The sequence below is a fragment of the Rana temporaria genome, chromosome 10, assembly GCF_905171775.1.
Source record: "Rana temporaria chromosome 10, aRanTem1.1, whole genome shotgun sequence".
NCBI classification, from domain to species: domain Eukaryota; kingdom Metazoa; phylum Chordata; class Amphibia; order Anura; family Ranidae; genus Rana; species Rana temporaria.
This window is the reverse complement of record NC_053498.1, coordinates 18,952,383-18,970,609: the sequence shown is the minus strand read 5'-3', so window position 1 is coordinate 18,970,609 and position 18,227 is coordinate 18,952,383. Positions and strand designations below refer to the sequence as shown.

Below are 18,227 nucleotides of genomic sequence, written 5' to 3'. Positions count from 1 at the left end.
TACAGCAGCCATGTCCCCCGTACAGCAGCCATGTCCCCCGTACAGCAGCCATGTCCCCCGTACAGCAGCCATGTCCCCCGTACAGCAGCCATGTCCCCCGTACAGCAGCCATGTCCCCCGTACAGCAGCCATGTCCCCAGTACAGCAGCCATGTCCCCCGTACAGCAGCCATGTCCCCCGTACAGCAGCCATGTCCCCCGTACAGCAGCCATGTCCCCCGTACAGCAGCCATGTCCCCCGTACAGCAGCCATGTCCCCCGTACAGCAGCCATGTCCCCCGTACAGCAGCCATGTCCCCCGTACAGCAGCCATGTCCCCCGTACAGCAGCCATGTCCCCCGTACAGCAGCCATGTCCCCAGTACAGCAGCCATGTCCCCAGTACAGCAGCCATGTCCCCAGTACAGCAGCCATGTCCCCCGTACAGCAGCCATGTCCCCCGTACAGCAGCCATGTCCCCCGTACAGCAGCCATGTCCCCCGTACAGCAGCCATGTCCCCCGTACAGCAGTCATGTCCCCCGTACAGCAGTCATGTCCCCCGTACAGCAGTCATGTCCCCCGTACAGCAGCCATGTCCCCCGTACAGCAGCCATGTCCCCCGTACAGCAGCCATGTCCCCCGTACAGCAGCCATGTCCCCCGTACAGCAGCCATGTCCCCCGTACAGCAGCCATGTCCCCCGTACAGCAGCCATGTCCCCCGTACAGCAGCCATGTCCCCAGTACAGCAGCCATGTCCCCAGTACAGCAGCCATGTCCCCCGTACAGCAGCCATGTCCCCCGTACAGCAGCCATGTCCCCCGTACAGCAGCCATGTCCCCCGTACAGCAGCCATGTCCCCCGTACAGCAGCCATGTCCCCCGTACAGCAGCCATGTCTCCCCAGTACATCAGCCATGTCCCCCGTACAGCAGCCATTGTCCCCCGTACAGCAGCCATTGTCCCCCGTACAGCAGCCATTGTCCCCCGTACAGCAGCCATTGTCCCCCGTACAGCAGTCATTTGCCCCCGTACCTACTGTTATCACCGCGGCGGGGAACATTACAGACAGCGTTCGTTTGAACAGCTGTTTTCCCCGCTGCGCATAGACACTCCCCCTTGGACGGATCTGTCCAATCGCGAGCAAGGGGGAGTGTCTATGTGACTCCCCCTTGCTCGCGATTGGACAGATAAGTCCAAGGGGGAGTGTCTATGCGCGGCGGGGAAAACAGCTGTTCAAACGAACGCTGTCTGTAATGTTCCCCGCCGCGGTGATTAACGTGACAGCGGCGGGGGTCGGCGGGGGGGGGCGGGGAAGTATTCTATTTTAGTATCAGGGGTATTAGCGGGAGTATGAGTACTCCCGCTAATACTCGGTATCGGTATCGGGACAACCCTACTTTGCATCCTCTAACATTTTTTTTCAATCACAAAAAAAGGTGTATTAATCTTAACTGCTTGCCGACCAGCGCACGACGATATACGTTGACAGCATGGCTCGGACAGGCAGAAGGACGTACCTGTACCTCCCCTTTAAGATCGCGGCATTGTGGACGCATGTGCACCGCGGGCTCCGTGAGCCAGACCGCGGGTCCAGCGGATTCGATCGCCGCGGGGATACCAGCGAACGTCTCACGGTAAGGAAGAAAGGGGAGATGCTGATGTAAACAAGCATCTCTCCGCTCTACCTAGTGACAATGACAGTGATCACCGCTTCCTGGGAGTGGGAGTGTCTAATTACCCTCCGTGCTGGCCCAGTTTCTTTACGGCCCTATATAACCTTTTATGGAGGAGCCAAATGGGCATAAAAGGGAATGCTGTGGGGCATGGGTGCCCAACCTGTGGCCCTCCAGCTGTTGTATAACTACAAGTCCCATCACGCCTCTGCCTGTGGGAGTCACGCTTGTAACTGTCAGCCTTGCAATGCCTCATGGGACTTGTAGTTCTGCAACAGCTGGAGGGCCACAGGTTGAGCACCCATGCTGTAGGGCAATCACCTTCAACCAGTGTTCCATGGAATTCTTTCAGCGGTTGCTAGGAGTTCTGTGAGCTGGTGTTGATTGACCTTCCATTTGATGGTGCCCGCATCGCTCCATGGCCAACACCACTTGGCAGAGCCAGCAGCATGGCACCAATGATCTTTTTTAGGGTGGCATTCTGTTCATCATGGTAAAGGAAGCATTCTTCTCACTGACCACCAATGTTGGGGCAATTATTCAATTTTAGCTGGTGTTCTCCAAGACCTGAAAATTATTTCAGGGGTTCCTCTGAAGTAAAAAAAAAGGTTGGGAAAGGCATCTACAGAGTCTCACAAAGTTACAGTTCACACCCAAGATTGGTTAAGGAAAGTGGAAAGATAGCACTGGAACCACATATTTTTTTTTTTACTGTTATTATCATATTGTGGTCAGTGCCGATCCTGGCCTCCCTGGGGCCCCAAGCAAAATGACATGTCACATTAAAGTTGAGAAGCAGGGGGGGGGGGGGCTGCCAAAAATGCGGAGGGGAGCGCTGCCGACAGTGACATGTCACATTAAAGATTAAAGATGAGAAGTGGGGGGAGGGGGGTGTTCTGCTGTCGGAAATTACATTTTACATTAAAGTGAGAAGCGGGGGGTACTGACTTCTTATCTCTTCTCCCGTGCAGCCAGCGAGTTAAGAAGTGGGGTGAGGAGCCAAAAATGACTTCTCACCAGGTGGGGCCTCTAGTAATTTGGGGGGCCCTCCGCAGCTTTGCGGGGCCCTAAGCGGCTTGCATAGCGAGCCTATAGGGCGGATCGGCCCTGATTATGGTATTGCTGTTGGTGTAAATTATCTGGTTGCTGGGAAGGCGGCTTTAACACCTCAGAGAATTTTCACAGTCTCCGTGGCCTGGAGTCTAATGTAAGAAGGGTTGAAATGTAAGAACCGCAGGGAGCTGCGGTGGCTCAATGCGATTGGCACTGCGCTGACAAGCCATTCACCTCTGCAGCCAGGGGTTTGGATCCTGGTCTCGGCTACATGTGAATTGAGTTTGGTGGTCTCAGCCCGGCTCCCGGTGGGTGTGCTATGCGAGGTAAGCTTGCGCTTAGTACGCCCACCCCCCTCCCACAATAGCCACCACACTTACATGCACTCGAAATTGGGTTAACATGCACGCACTTTGACCACGCGGTCTCTAAAAAGGTTGAGCGGGCTAGATCCTCTCACTCCCTTATAGGGAGTCCCTCTGCCCCGTGGGAGGACTCCCTCACACACCCGCCATTGCCACCCGGGGCATGGAGAAAGGTGGCAGATTGCCTCTGGGGGAGGCCTGCCTACTCCCAACTCCTGCAGACCGGCTCCTCTCTCGAGTACACGCACAAAATACACTTAAAAAAAAAAGAAATGTAAGCACCGCACCACTGCTAAGATATGATGCTGATTAGGACTGTGCTTTCAACTCACACTAGAATAAATACTATCGTGGGTCCAGTTCACTACTGATTTGTTCACTCGATTGCCAGTCAAGCACTGATGAAGGGGGCACCTAGACCCCTGAAACACGTTGGATAGTTCTTGATCTGTACCCCTGACCTTTAATGGAATAAAGTTATATCTGGACCTCTTAGCAGTGGTGTGGCACTTAAATTTCAACCCTTCTTACATCACATCCAAGATGGCGGCACCCAGCAGCAGTCTCTGGGCTTTATGGATGTATACAATGGCCCAGATTCAGGTAGCAATTGCTGACTTGCGCCGGCGTAACGAGTTCTCCTGATTCAGAGAACTTGTTACGCCGACTGCAGCCTAAAATCTGCGTGGCATAAGGCTCTTATACCACGCAGTTTTTAGGCTGCATTCTAGCGATGACCGCTAGGGGGCGCTCCCATTGTGATCTGTGTTTAGTATGCAAATTGCATACTAACACCGATTCACAACGTTGCGCGAGCCCTGCGTACGCAAATTACGTAGTTTGCGTACGTCGGGTTTCGCGTAAGGTTACACATCCTAATAGCAGGCGCAGGCAATGCTATAGGATACCCACGTTCCCGCGTCGCGATATTTTAAATCTACGTTGTTTGCGTAAGTGAATCGTGAATGGCGCTGGACGCCATTCACGTTCACTTTGAAGCAAATGACGTCCTTGCGACGTAATTTGCCGCAATGCACGTCGGGAAAGTTTCCCGACGGAGCATGCGCTTTACGATCGGCGCGGGAACGCGCCTAATTTAAATGATTCCCGCCCCCGGCGGGATCATTTACATTGCGCGCGCTTACGCCGGGCAATTTTGCCGGCGCGCCCTCGCAATTTACAGAGCTACTGCTCCGTGAATCGAGGGCATCGCAAAATATTTGCGTGGGCGCAGGGCAAAATCGTTGCCCTGTGCCTCCGCAAATAAAGCGCAAGTCGTACCTAAATCTGGGCCATTGTTAAAATGGATGGTTTGGCAACAGGATCTCTTTAAACCTGCAATGTGGATTAAAAGTGTTGTAAATCGGACTATGAACAGTCATCCTAGATTGTAATGCAAGTGGCTAATTAAAAAATAAAATAAAAAACCTTCTGTCTTGTCCTTTTACAGTGTCTGATGGAACCTCATCCTTGGATGTCACAGATGTGTCCAAAGGGTCTCCAACCACAGAGCTGTGCCCAACAGACCAGCAAGAGGACAGTGCAGAGAATGACAGGTAATAATGACATTCGCAGAAAAAGTTCTATGGCAATGTCTCTTTCGATCGTGCCATTACCGTCCTCTGTCTGCCGACTGGACCTGTCCAACGTTCGCAGCCTTGCTATAACATCCTGCTTAAAGCCTGCCTGCAGACACTTTATTTATTTTATTTTTGCACAGAGTAGGATAGAGTTACAATTCCTTTCAGATCCTTATAGACTCCTTTCAACATACGCTGCTTTTCCTCGCATTTGATTTGTGTTTGAAACACACTTCGAGCGCAGGCCAGCAAAATCCCATAGACCTAATTTGCGCATTACAGAGACTGCTTTAGTCCTGCATTGCGTTGCGCCACTTTTCTCTGGACTCGGCACTTCCCATAAAGTATGTTTGAACTGCAGGCAAAGCAGAATTACTGGGCCAGATTCACATATAACTGCGGCGGCGTAACGTATCGTCTATACGTTACACCGCCGCAAGTTTTCAGCACAAGTGCCTGATTCACCAAGCACTTGCGTGTAAACTTACGGCGGTGTAACGTAAAGGCGTCCGGCGCAAGCCCGCCTAATTCAAATGGGGCGTGTACCATTTAAATTAGGCGCGCTCCCGCGCCGGACGTACTGCGCATGCTCCGCTTTGAAATTCCCGCCGTGCTTTGCGCGAAGTGACGTCATTTTTTTGAACGGCGACGTGCGTAACGTACTTTCGTATTCCCGGACGTCTTACGCAAAAAAAAAAATTGAAATTCGACGCGGGAACGACGGCCATACTTTAACATGGCTCGTCTAAATTTAAGCCATGTTAAAGCAGCCGTAACTTTGCGACAGGAAAAAACGACTAGAGACGACGTAACGAACGCGAAAACCTTCGTGGATCGCCGTAAAAGCTCAGCGGCGGCCGAAGTATTGCAGCCTAAGATCCGAAGGCGTACAAAGCCGTAAGCCTGTCGGATCTTAGCCAAAAGCCGTCAGATCTTGTTTGTGAATCACAAATTAAGATACGACGCGGCAAATTTGAAAATACGCCGGAGTATCAGTAGATACTCCGGCGTATTTCTTCTGTGAATCTGGCCCACTGTATTTATCGGTGTATAACACGCACCCTAACTTTGAGAGGGAAGTTTCAGGAAAAAACTTTCCACAGCCCCCTGCGTATAACACGCAGGCACAGTTTACCCTCTATTTTCACGGTAAAAAAGTGAGTGTTATACGCCAATAAATACAGTAAGTAGAATTAAAGGGGTTGTAAAGCTTTGTGTTTTTTCACCTTAATGCATCCTATGCATTAAGGTGGAAAAACACCTTGCACTCTCTGGCCCCCCTGAGCCCCCATTTTACTTACCTGAGCCCCGAATCTCCATGGGATTTTCCCATTTGGGTTTTTTTGGCAGCTCAGATAGAAAAAAATAGATTACAATGTAGTAAAAATTGGTATTTATTCACATGTATAAAATTACTTGGTCAAAAAGTGGGGCAAGAAATAAATTACATAATAGAAAATAAGTTGCGGCATGGCACAAAGACAGAATTTACATGTAATGTATAAACAGTACACAATATTGCATTTATACGGCTAATAGTTTGTATTGCAGTATAAACTGTTCCTAACGTTTCGACCTTGCAGGTCTTCTTCAGAGGATTTATTGTGACTGGAAAGGAACACACACGGGTTAAACATCTCATAACATTTAATTTGACTTTTTAATTGTAAAGGTGTACTTTTTACAATTAAAAAGTCAAATTAAATGTTATGAGATGTTTAACCCGTGTGTGTTCCTTTCCAGTCACAATAAATCCTCTGAAGAAGACCTTCAAGGTCGAAACGTTAGGAACAGTTTATACTGCAATACAAACTATTAGCCGTATAAATGCAATATTGTGTACTGTTTATACATTACATGTAAATTCTGTCTTTGTGCCATGCCGCAACTTATTTTCTATTATGTAATTTATTTCTTGCCCCACTTTTTGACCAAGTAATTTTATACATGTGAATAAATACCAATTTTTACTACATTGTAATCTATTTTTTTCTATCTGAGCTGCCAAAAAAACCCAAATGGGAAAATCTCTCTATTGTATATACCGGGGTGAGCAGCATTTTTCTCTCCACCATCAGTGTCTTGTCCCTTCAGAGACTCTAACCCTTCCCCAAAAACAAGGTAACAAGTTGTGTCTGGAGTTGGGATCTACACTTGGCTAATCAAAAAGGAAAAGGCAGCCGGTGCGTTTTGGGGGCCAGACCAACCCTACTTCATCGGGGGTTTAGTGCTTAAGTAAAGATCCTGGACACATCAATCAAAGCCGGGACTATATTCAGTATGTAAATTCCCATTTAAGTGCAGAGCAGTCTTGATGAATTGGTATCGCTTTGGCCCCCGAAACACATTGGCTGCCTTTTTTTTATTTTAGTCATTTGTGGAATCAAATAAGTTGTTTTGGACCCAAGAAACATTTGTTTGGCAATTTTTCTGGCTCAATTTAGGGAAGAGACTCCAACCCTTCCTTAAATCAAAGTAACAAGTTCTGTCTGGAGTTAGGCTCTCCACTTGGCTGAGCACGGTGGTTGGAGACCTCACCATTCATATGTAGACCCATCTTGCCTTGCCTGGCTGCTTTGGATCCAGTCGTATTCCTTTCTGGATTTTTCTTCCTTGCCTTCCAGCATACATTGGATTCCATTTTACTTTTGAGTATGGAATGGTCCTGCTTCTTACCTTTATTTGCACCTGGTCTCCAAGGAGTGCCGATGCTCTATTCTTCGCCTTGCTTATCTGAAGAATCTGCTTCAGCTTTCATAGCGCTTCAGATATAACAAACCCCTGCCCAGCACGCTCACCTATCTCTACTTCCATTCTGCTCCTTTGTGGACATGGCCCAGACAAATGTTGTCCCCTGATGAATTGATGTTTGTTTTGTGCGCTCCGTGCGGCAGCCTCCTACTCCTGTCCATTGTGCACGTACCCTGCGCGCTTTGCAGGGTTCCGTAATGCAGCTGGTGTATCTTGTTGGCTTTTTTTTGTTTGTTTTGTTTTTTTTGCTGGGTCCTGATTCTTACCGTCATCCCGTTGCATGTTCCCTTTCTTTTTGCTATACCTTTTTGTATTTTTCCTATTTTTTTTTTCTTGTCTTATGTCTTTAAATTCTAATATAAACTTACTGGACAATTTGGTATAATTAGGCAGGCATGTAGAAAAAAAAAAAAAAACTTCTATCGGCTCTAGAGAGTTCGGGGCAGATCCACAAAGATCTGCCCCGGCGCATCGTATCCGAGATACGCAACGCCGCCGTACCTTACCTGGCTTTAAATCGAATCCATAAAGAATTTGCCGTAGTTTATCTCAAGCGGCGCAACGGCGCGGAATTCAAATCGGCGATTAGGGGGCGTGTTTCATATAAATGAAGCGCGTCCCCGCGCCGAATGAACTACGCATGCGCCGTCCCTAAATTTCCTGCCGTGCATTGCGCTAAATGACGTCGCAAGGACGTCATTTTTTTTTTAACATAGAAGTGAATTACGTCCATCCCGATTCACGGACGACTTACGCAAAAAGTAAATAAAAATAAACGCAGGAATGACGGCCATACTTAACATGGCAAGTCTAACTATAATCCGCAAAACACCAGCTTTAACTATACGCCGGAAAAAGCCGCGTACGTTTGTGGATCGTCGGAAATAGCTAATTTGCATACTCGACACGGAAAACGACGAGAACTCCACCCAGCGGACGCCGAAGTATTGCATCTAAGATCCGAAGACGTACTAAGCCATACGCCTGTCAGGTCTAACCCAGATGCCGTCTTATCTTGGTTTGAGGATTCAAACCAAAGATACGACGCGGGAAATTTGAAAGTACGCCGGCGTACCAGTAGATACGCCGGCGTACTCGCTCTGTGGATCTGCCCCTTCATTTGTAATGTTAAAACTCATTGCACGTGCCTTGAGTAAATAACTGGGTCTAGAAAATCAAATTCCGTATTTATCGGCGTATAACGCGCACAGGCGTATAACACGCACCCTAACTTTAAGAGGGAAGTTTCAGGAAAAAACACTTTCTACAGCCCCCTACGTCTAACACGCAGGCACAGTTTACTCTCTATTTTCAGGGTAAAAAAGCGAGTGTTATACGCCAATAAATACAGTATATCTCTGTGCATAGAGCATGGAGGATTTTAAATGCTTAGATGCAATTCTGAATTCTTTTTTACGTTAAAGTGGACCTTCGCCTTTTTTGTTCCTGATACTTGCCCCCCTTGAAGGAGGAAGGAGCTGAACTCAACCACCTCACTTAAAGTACTTAAAAGGGGGCACCGATACGCGGTCTCAGCCTCTACAAGGTATTCAAAAAACAAGATTCTACAATTTATTATACTAGACGGCTAAAATCCAGCCCGACATGGACAGTAACATGCTTCAGCCATTACTGGCTAACACTCGTTATGTCCCTGTTGGGCTGGATTTTAGTTGTCTATTATAATAAATTATATTTGAGTAAACTTACTGGGCTGCCAGTTTTTCTTCGCCACCCTCTCCCTTACGCAATTGCTGAATGTTTCTACAGTTTTGGAAAGATGCCTGAGCAAGAATGACTTAAAGGGGTTGTAAACCCTTGTGTTAGGAGGATGCATTAAGGTGAAAAAACTTCTGACACTGACTGGCCCCCCTCCCCCCGTTTTACTCACCTGAGCCCGTTCGTTCCCCCGCCGGAGACGCGCTCTACCTCTCTGGCCAGGGTTCTCGGCTCTTGATTGGATAGATTGATAGCGCAGCCATTGGCTCCCGCTGCTGTCAATCAAATTCAATGATGTGGGCGCTGGGGGGGGGGGGGGGAAGTGCGGTGCTGCATCCAGCATTCTGTGTCTATGGACGCAAATGCTGGACACAGGAGTGCACCCACACGGTAACCCTCAGGGAAAGCGCTTTTCCCAGGGGGTTTACCGGTGCAGGAAGGAGCCACGAACGCCATTGGGGAACCCCAGAAGACGATGATCTGGGCCACTCTGTGCAAAACGAACTGCACAGTGGAAGTAAGTATAATATGTTTGTTATTTAAAAAAAGAAAACTAGGGTTTACAACCGCTTTAAGGCTCCCCCTTCCTGCTGCCACCTGGAATGTCCAGCTCACACATCCCAGGAGGCAGAGTTTTGCTGTGGGGTGCATGTTCACCTCAAATGCATGGTGCCACTATACCAGGCATTTAGGATCTAGCAGAGACCCAGTAGCTTATCTTTGCACATCTAGTCCAATGCATGGCACAGATTTCTACAAAGTACCAGAAACAAGGGGCGCATTTGAGAGGAATCACCCTTACATGAGCATATGTGCTATAGGTCTCTGCCAGCTTCAGTGACCTGGTAGGCACCTGTGGCACATTTTCCCACTCACAGGATATTTAAAGGTGGTGGTACAGAAGAAACGGGGCAGGACTTTATCACTGCGGTGAAGTTGTTATTTAACAACTTCATATGTGCCTTTCCCTTTGGGTGCAGTGAAGGGTTGCAAAGTGTCTTTGGGCCAGATCCACATACATGTAGAACGGCGCAGCGTATCAGAGATACACTACGCCGCCGTACCTTACCTGGCGCATTTTCGAATCCTCAGCGATTTTGTGCCGTAAGTTACGGCGGCGTAGTGTATTTCTGGCAGTGTATTTCAAATTGGGCGGGTTGGGGGCGGGTTTCATTTAAATGAAGCGTGTCCCCGCGCCGAATGAAATGCGCATGCGTCGTTCCTAAATTTCCCGCTGTGCATTGTGCTAAATGACATCGCAAAAACGTAATTTTATTAACTTAGACGTGAGTTACGTCCATCCCTATTCACGGACGACTTGCGCAAAAAAAACAAAACATTTAGACGCGGGAACGACGGCCATACTTAACATGGCAATTCTATGTATACGCCGAAAAATACTAGCTTTAACTATACGCCGGAAAAAGCCGACTACAGACGACGTTCGAAAATGCGATGGCCGCGCGTACGTTCGTGGATCGTCGTAAATCGCTAATTTGCATACCCGACACGGAAAACGCCACCCAGCGGACGCCGAAGTATTGCATCTTAGATCCGAAGGCGTACGAAGACGTACACCTGTCGGATCTAACCCAGAAGCCGTCGTATCTTGTTTTGAGGATTCAAAACAACGATATGACGCGGGAAATGTGAAAGTACACCGGCGTATCAGTAGATACGCCGGCGTACTTCGTCTGTGGATCTGGCCCATTGTCTTTAGCATTCTTGCCTTGCAGCTCTGTGGGTCTGAAAGAGAAGAGTGTATCAATAGCTGTGATAAACCTTACATCGTATGCTCCTCGGGGGTGGAGACTGATTTTTCTTTTATGCTGCAGAGTAAACTGGCATGATGGTAATCGTACTGATTTAAATAAAAAATAAAATACTTCAGGAGCCTGAACAAGCATAAAGAAAAAAGAAAGCCAACATTGTTTAACATAATTGATTATTTTTTCCAACCTGCTTTAAGGTTTTTATACTTTTTACATGTGGATGCTGTGCTGCCTGTGCTACCTTTGTGCCACGCAGCTGGTCTTGTCTTGTACTGGCTTAGGTGTCTTGTCCTAACATGGTTCTAGGTGTTATTTGTTGTCTTGGACCACCTGCTTGGTGTTTTGCTTTGCGTTATATTGCGGGTTTCATGGTAAACTCTAAACTGTTCTATGTTTTCGTAGCTCAATGTACTGGCTATAACACGGGGATAATCCTTCGGGGTTATGGTGCCTTTTTGTGTTCCTGCTAAATGTTTGGCCCAATTTTTGGGCTGTTTGTTGGAAATATTTAACCCTTGCCTGCTCTGTTCACAGACGGAAGAAAAGGTCAGTGCATGTTGGGACTTTTACACCCGGGGAGATTTCATTGTTTTCCAAATGGCTCTGTATAGAGCATGGCTAAGTATTAAAACCCTTACGCTGGTTTTTCCTACTTGCTTGCTCTGTCAGTCTGCAAAAATTCAGCTATTGGGCCTTCCCGGTTAAATGCCTTGGCTTATCTAGACCTAAGAGCCAATTTAGCTGTACTTTTTTTTTTAACCCATTAATTTTTAGAAAGCGCCATTATTTTGAACCAGCAGTCGGGCAACTTGTGTGGTTTAATGAACATCATTGCCCATTACAACATTACTTGCCCAGAGGTAAGTGTGGTTATTCCTGTTGGTTAGATTTAACATCCTCTATCGGATATAACGTTTTTTTTTTTTCATTATTGTATCCAGAGTAGGGCTTTAAGGTGTGTAGCTGACCAAAACTTTTTTAAACATGTACACAAGGAGCATCAAACCAAATGCCGAAGGTGCCAAAACCACTTTAATTGTTCAATAATTGATTACATGAACTATCCAAACGCATTTTGGAAGCCAAACATACAACCTCTCTGCTGTTGCCTTTTGCACTGTTGTAATCTGGTGTAAAATAATATAGAGGGCCAGATTCACAAAGAGATACGACGGTGTATCTCCTGATACGCCGTCGTATCTCTGACTTAAACTGGTCGTATCTATGCGCCTGATTCATAGAATCAGTTACGCATAGATATGGCTAAGATCCGACAGTGTTACACTGTGTTACACCGTCGGATCTTATTTTCCAATTTGAAAATGGCGCGGGGGGCGTTCCTGCTGATTTACGCTGAATAATATGTAAATCAGCGAGATACATGAATTCACGAAACGTACGCGGACCCGACGCAGTGTTGTTACGACGTTTCCGTATCGGTTTTCCCGGCGTATACTTTCCCCTGCTTCTATGAGGCGCAGCCAATGTTGGGTATAGCCGTCGTTCCCGCGTCGAGTTTGAATTTTTTTTACGTCGTTTGCGTACGCCGATTCAGACACCCTCGCGTCGCAAGTTACGCTCACGTCGAAACCACTGACGTCCTAGTGACGTCAGTGGGAGCAATGCACGCCGGGAAATTTCGCGGACGGCGCATGCTCATTTAAATCGGCCCGGGAACGCGCCTGATTTAAATAGTACACTCCCCCTAGCCGCGGAATTTGAATTCCGCCGGGGGTTTAACCATCCGCCGCCGCAAGTTTGGAGGTAAGTGGTTTGTGAATTACCCACTTGCCTCTCAAACTTGCGGCAGCGTATCTTAAATCAGATAGATCGAGCGGATCTAAAGATCCGCTGATCTACCTGAATCTGTCCCAGAGTCTCTTGATAAAGGTGAAAGACGAGGAAGCAAAACCAGGCCTGAAATTGGACATTAAAAAAAAAGGAAGATCATGGTAACCGGTCCCATCACTCCTGGGCAAATAGGAGGAGAAGAAATGGAAACCTTGACAGATTTTATCTTCCTAGGCTCCAAGATTACGGCAGACGGTGACCGTAGCCATGAGATTAAGAGACGCTTGCGTCTTGGGAGGAAGGCAATGGCAAAACTAGACATTATAAAAAGCAGAGACATCACCCTACTGAAAAAGTGCCATATAGCCAAACCTATGGTATTCCCAGTTTTAACCTATGGCTGTGAAAGTTGGACCATAAGGTAGGCTGAACGCCAAAGAATTGATGCTTTTGAACCATGGTGTTGGAGAAAACTCTTGAAAGTCCCTTGGATGGCAAGAAGATCAAACCAGTTAGTCCTGAAGGAAATCAACCCTGAATATTCACTTGAAGGACAGATCCTGAAGCTGAAACTCAAATACTTTGGCCACCTAATGCGAAGAGAGGACTCTTTGGAAAAGACCCTGATGCTGGGAAACATGGAAGGAAAAAGGAGAAGAGGACGACAGAAAACAAGATAAATGGCATCATCGAAACAATTAACATTAAAATATGCAAGCTCCGGGAAGCAGTGGAGGAGCCTGGTTTGCTATGGTCCATGAAGTCACGAAGAGTCGGACACGACTGAAGCCTCATACACACGGCTGAGAAACTCGACAGGCGAAACACATCGTTTTGCTCGTCTTGTTCCTTGTTAGGCTGTCTAGGATCTCGGCGAGCCAAATTTCCCCATTCCCAGAAAAAGAAGACATGCTCTCTTTTTGGCTTGACGAGATCCTCGACAGTTTCCTCATCGAAAAGTGTACACACGACCGGTTTCCTCGGCAAAAAAAAAAAAACAGCAAGTTTCTGCTGGTTTTTGCCGAGAAACTCGGTCGTGTGTACGAGGCCTAAATGACTGAACAACACCAAATCTGGTATAAGCTGCAGATCTATATGATGATCTACTTTACTGAGTCCATATAAGCTCAACTAAAGTTACTGAGCTCTGATGAGGACAGAGTGTGTTTGGCCCCAAAGCTCATTTGCTATTTAACATGATCATTATTTGAACAAGTAAAAACGTTTTTTGACTTTTTCACAGTTTGGTTTGGTGCTCCCATTGTATAGATTTGCCTTGAGTACCATTCTGAGGAGCCTTGTTTTATGTGAGCAGCCATACCAGAGCAGGTCAGCTCCTTGAAGGATCTCTTTGTTTTTTTAAATCAAGTGTTTTCAAGTCTCAAAAGTCTTTTTGGATTTATCTTTTTGCAGTTCAAACCGTTTTTTGTAGTTTTGCATAGCGTAGGTATCTTTTCTTTAAATTACATAGTAGATTTATTAAACATTTTCACAAATACAGAAAAAAGGGTGTCAAAACATAAGGTCGCACCTCAACGGGGGTGACCCATTCCTATCAGGTATTTGGCACACTGGAGGTTTTTTCTCACTTCTTCATGGACACAGATTGCAATAACACCTTGACAGAGGCTCCCAACCTTCCTTACTTGTTGTGTGGTTAAAATTGTTGGGCTGTAGTTTGATACCATGGAAAGGAAGATCTGTTAGAAACCTGAGGTTTTTAGAGACAATGACTAAAGAAAAAGGGTAAAAATGTGCAGCTGTAGGCCAAACAAGAAGAATAACACGCTACAAGACGGTGTAGCAATCTAAGGTATTATAAGTGCCGGTTCACACTACCATGACTTGGGATCCGACTTGTGTCGCCCCAAGTGGTGCGACATGGGAAATCCAATTGAAGTGAATGAGAGCCATCTTAAAGTGGAGGTTCACCCAAAAACCTTTTTTTTTAACATTAGATTGATGCTCGTTTTGTCAAGGGGAATCGTGTGTTTTTTTTACAATCGAAGCCGTACTTACCGTTTTAGAGATACATCTTCTCCGCGCTTCCGGGTATGGGCTGCGGGACTGGGCGTTCCTATTTGATTGACAGTCTTCCGACGGTCGCATACATCGCGTCACGATTTTCCGAAAGTAGCCGTACGTTGGTGCGCAGGCGCCGTATAGAGCCGCACCGACGTTTGGCTTCTTTCGGCTACTCGTGATGCGATGTATGCGACCGTCGGAAGCCTGTCGGAAGACTGTTAATCAAATAGGAACGCCCAGTCCCTAAGACCATACCCGGAAGCGGCGGAGAAGATCTATCTCTAAAACGGTAAGTACTGCTTTGATTTAAAAAAAAAAAACACCCGATTCCCCTTGACCAAACGAGCCTCAATCTAATATTAAACATTTTTTTCGGGTGAACTCCCACTTTAATGTACGCTACTGAAGTCGCTTCGACTTCAGAAAAGGTTCCTGTACTACTTCAAGGCGACTTCTAGGCAACTTATACCCATAGATTTCAATGGAAGTTGCCTCCAAATCGGATCACTGTCTTAACTGAAGCAACTTTACAGGAAGAGAAAATAGTTTACTCAGGCAAACCCCTCCCTCCTACAGAGCTGATTATTCTGTGATTGGCCACAGCCAAAGTCGCCTGTCCTGGAGGCAACTTTAAGTCGCGTTGTAAGTTGCTCCAAGTCGCGCTGAAGTTGCCTTGCAAAGTAGCGCTGTAAGTCGGGTTGCCCCTGTGTAAACCGGCACTAAATATATTTATTAAAAACGAAAAGTAAAATATTGCACTAACATGGACTCACCTGTAAGTACTACAATATATTATCCAGGCAACAGGAACCATTCTCAGAGCTAGACAGCACTATGGCCAGTGTTACGGCTCCAAATTGATCTGCAGGATGTTCTTATAGTATTAGCTTGTATTTGTATTTGTAGCATCAAATGAGGATGCTACTGTCAAACAACAGGCTTAACAAAAGGGAGGCTAGTAACTTACCCCAACAGGAAGTAGTCAGTCACCTTCCAGCTGCTTCCACCTTGAAAAGGAGAAAAGAGGACAACATTGTGGCTTTGGATGGTGGCATCATTGATTACTGTCTGGCACTGACCTTTGCCAACATCCTGCTGATCCGTTTGGAGGCTCACCCCTGGCCATGGTGCCCTTAAGCGCTAAAGATTGTTTTTGTTGCATGGCCGTTGTGTTGTTCTACTTACCTGTGGTTTCATGTACTGTACGTCCAATATTTAATGTTTAAAAAATAAATTGGGAAAATGCCATAGGTCAGCTCATTTTCTGTAATCATAGATGGGGTTGATTTGATAGAATGGGGTTGATTTGCTAAAAACTGGAGAATCGTGCAGCTTTGCATTGTATCCAATCATGGAAAAGAAAAAAAGGTAATCGCTCTCTCTCTGCAGGGACAACCCAATCCATACACCAGGTCCACTCACAGGTGCCGAGGCTCGATGTGTCCCAACACACTTGAATGCAACAGTAGTAAGAAGAGCCGGCAAGACTGTAATCCTTGAAGTGGCGTTGATTGGTACATCAGAGTGACAGTAAAACAATGTTGGCGCGTTTTGGCAATAGCCTTAGTCGACTAAGGCTATTGCCGAAACGTGTCAGTTTATTGTTTTATGGTCACTCTGATGTACCAATAAATGACACTTCAAGGATTACAGTCTTGCCGGCTCTTCTTACTCCCATTGTAGCCAATCAGCTTCTAACTTTAGCTTGTTCAATTAAGTGTTGACAAAAAAAACACTAGAATCCGATTGGTTACTATGCAGAGCTCCACCAAATGTTACATTCTCCAGTCTAAAAGAATCATCCCCATCGTAATTAGATGGTTACTTGTACTTTGGAGTCTAGCGGCATAAAACAGCTTTTTTTGTAGGCCAAGCAAAATGCTGTATGGAATGCCTGTTTAACTGTAATGATGTAGTCTCCAAACTGTGAACTGGGGGCTGAATGTGGCCCTTTGCTTGCCTTTTTCCACCCCTTGGGGCACTAATTTATTCACTGACACCAATGAAGGACACAATTCCTCCCAATGCCACCAATGATGAGGCACAGTTCCATCCAATGGCTCCAACTTTGGGTCCCAATGACGCCAATGATGGGACACAATTCCTCCCAATGATACCAATGATGGGGGAATTGTTTACTCCAACTGATGCTGGGACATTTTGTACTCCCAAATGGCCATAGTCCAGCCCCCCTAAAGTCTGAAGGACAGTAAACTGTTTTTTTGTTTCAAAAGTTTTGAGACCCCCGATGTAGATTATGTAGCACAGATTAAATGTGAATATTCTTATTTAAAGTTTAACTTTAGGCAAACGACATTTGACATTGCTGTTTTACCTGCCAATGGGTTTGAAGTTAGTTTGAAGCAGTCTTGAGATTTACAAAGCTCTGCCAGACAGCAGTGCCACCTCCAGCCCCCCTGGTTGTGATTGAATAGGGGAAGGAGAAGCAGAAAAGGTCATCATTCAGCTCTCTACTTCTCTCCTGTCCTTGTCATCTCACCTGATTGGCCAATCGTACTGCTCCTCCCTCTCTCAGGCGGTACATGGAATAACAGAAGGCTCATATCAAGTCAAATTTAGGTGCTTACACCAGATCAGCCTTTCTCAACCAGGGTTCTGTGGAACCTTCGGGTTCCTCCAGAGGTTGCTAGGGGATACAATGAGCAACTTCTTCCTCTCAGATAAGTAACCTCTGGGAACAATGGGCCAGATTCTGATACATTTACGTTGCTCCACGGCAGCGTAACGTATCCCATTTACGTTACACCGCCGCAGGTTTACAGCATAAGTGCCTGATTCACAAAGCTCTTACCTGTAAACTTGCGGCGGTGTAACGTAAATCCGCTCGGCGCAAGCCCGCCTAATTCAAATGGGGCGGGCACCATTTAAATTAAGCGAGTTCCCGCGCCGAACGTACTGCGCATGCTCCATCGGGAAAATTACCCGACGTGCATTGCGCTAAATGACGTCGCACGGACGTCATTTGTTTAGACGTTAACGTAAATGGCGTCCAGCGCCATTCACGGACGACTTACGCAAACGAAGTGATTTTTTACATTTCGACGCGGGAACGACGGCCATACTTAACATGGCTTAGAACACCTCGACAGAAACCACGTAAAGTTAGAGCGACGGGTAACGCGGATGTTCGTGGATCGCCGTAACTATTCATTTGCATATTCTACGCCGACCGCAATGGCCTCGCCACCTAGCGGCCGGCATAGAATTGCATCCTAAGATCCGACAGTGTAAGTCAATTACACCTGTCGAATCTTAGGGCTATCTATGCGTAACTGATTCTATGAATCAGCCGCATAGTTAGGACGGGCGGATCACAGAGATACGACGGCCTATCAGGAGATACGCCGTCGTATCTCTTTTGTGAATCTGGCCCAATAATCTTTAGCTATCTGTAATGGGGGAATCTTCTCAATAACTGTAATGCCTCGTTCACACAAAACCGGGAAAACCGGCCGTGTGTATGCTCCATAGCAGTTTTCCCGTCAGGAAAACTGCGAGC

At 46.7% G+C, this 18,227-nt stretch overlaps 1 protein-coding gene across 5 annotated transcripts in view; it reads left to right on the top strand.

Annotated features, from left to right (window-relative positions):
• The window catches only part of ARHGEF1 (Rho guanine nucleotide exchange factor 1), a 191,090-nt gene that overhangs the window by 127,368 nt on the left and 45,495 nt on the right, over positions 1-18,227 (top strand). For 3 of the 5 annotated variants that reach the window (XM_040327329.1, XM_040327332.1, XM_040327334.1), the window contains 2 exons: positions 4,520-4,625; positions 11,426-11,437. In XM_040327329.1, coding sequence (XP_040183263.1) covers positions 4,520-4,625; positions 11,426-11,437 — 118 coding nt within the window. The remainder of the gene's footprint in view (positions 1-4,519; positions 4,626-11,425; positions 11,438-18,227) is intronic. The other 2 variants (XM_040327331.1, XM_040327333.1) reach the window with 1 other exon arrangement.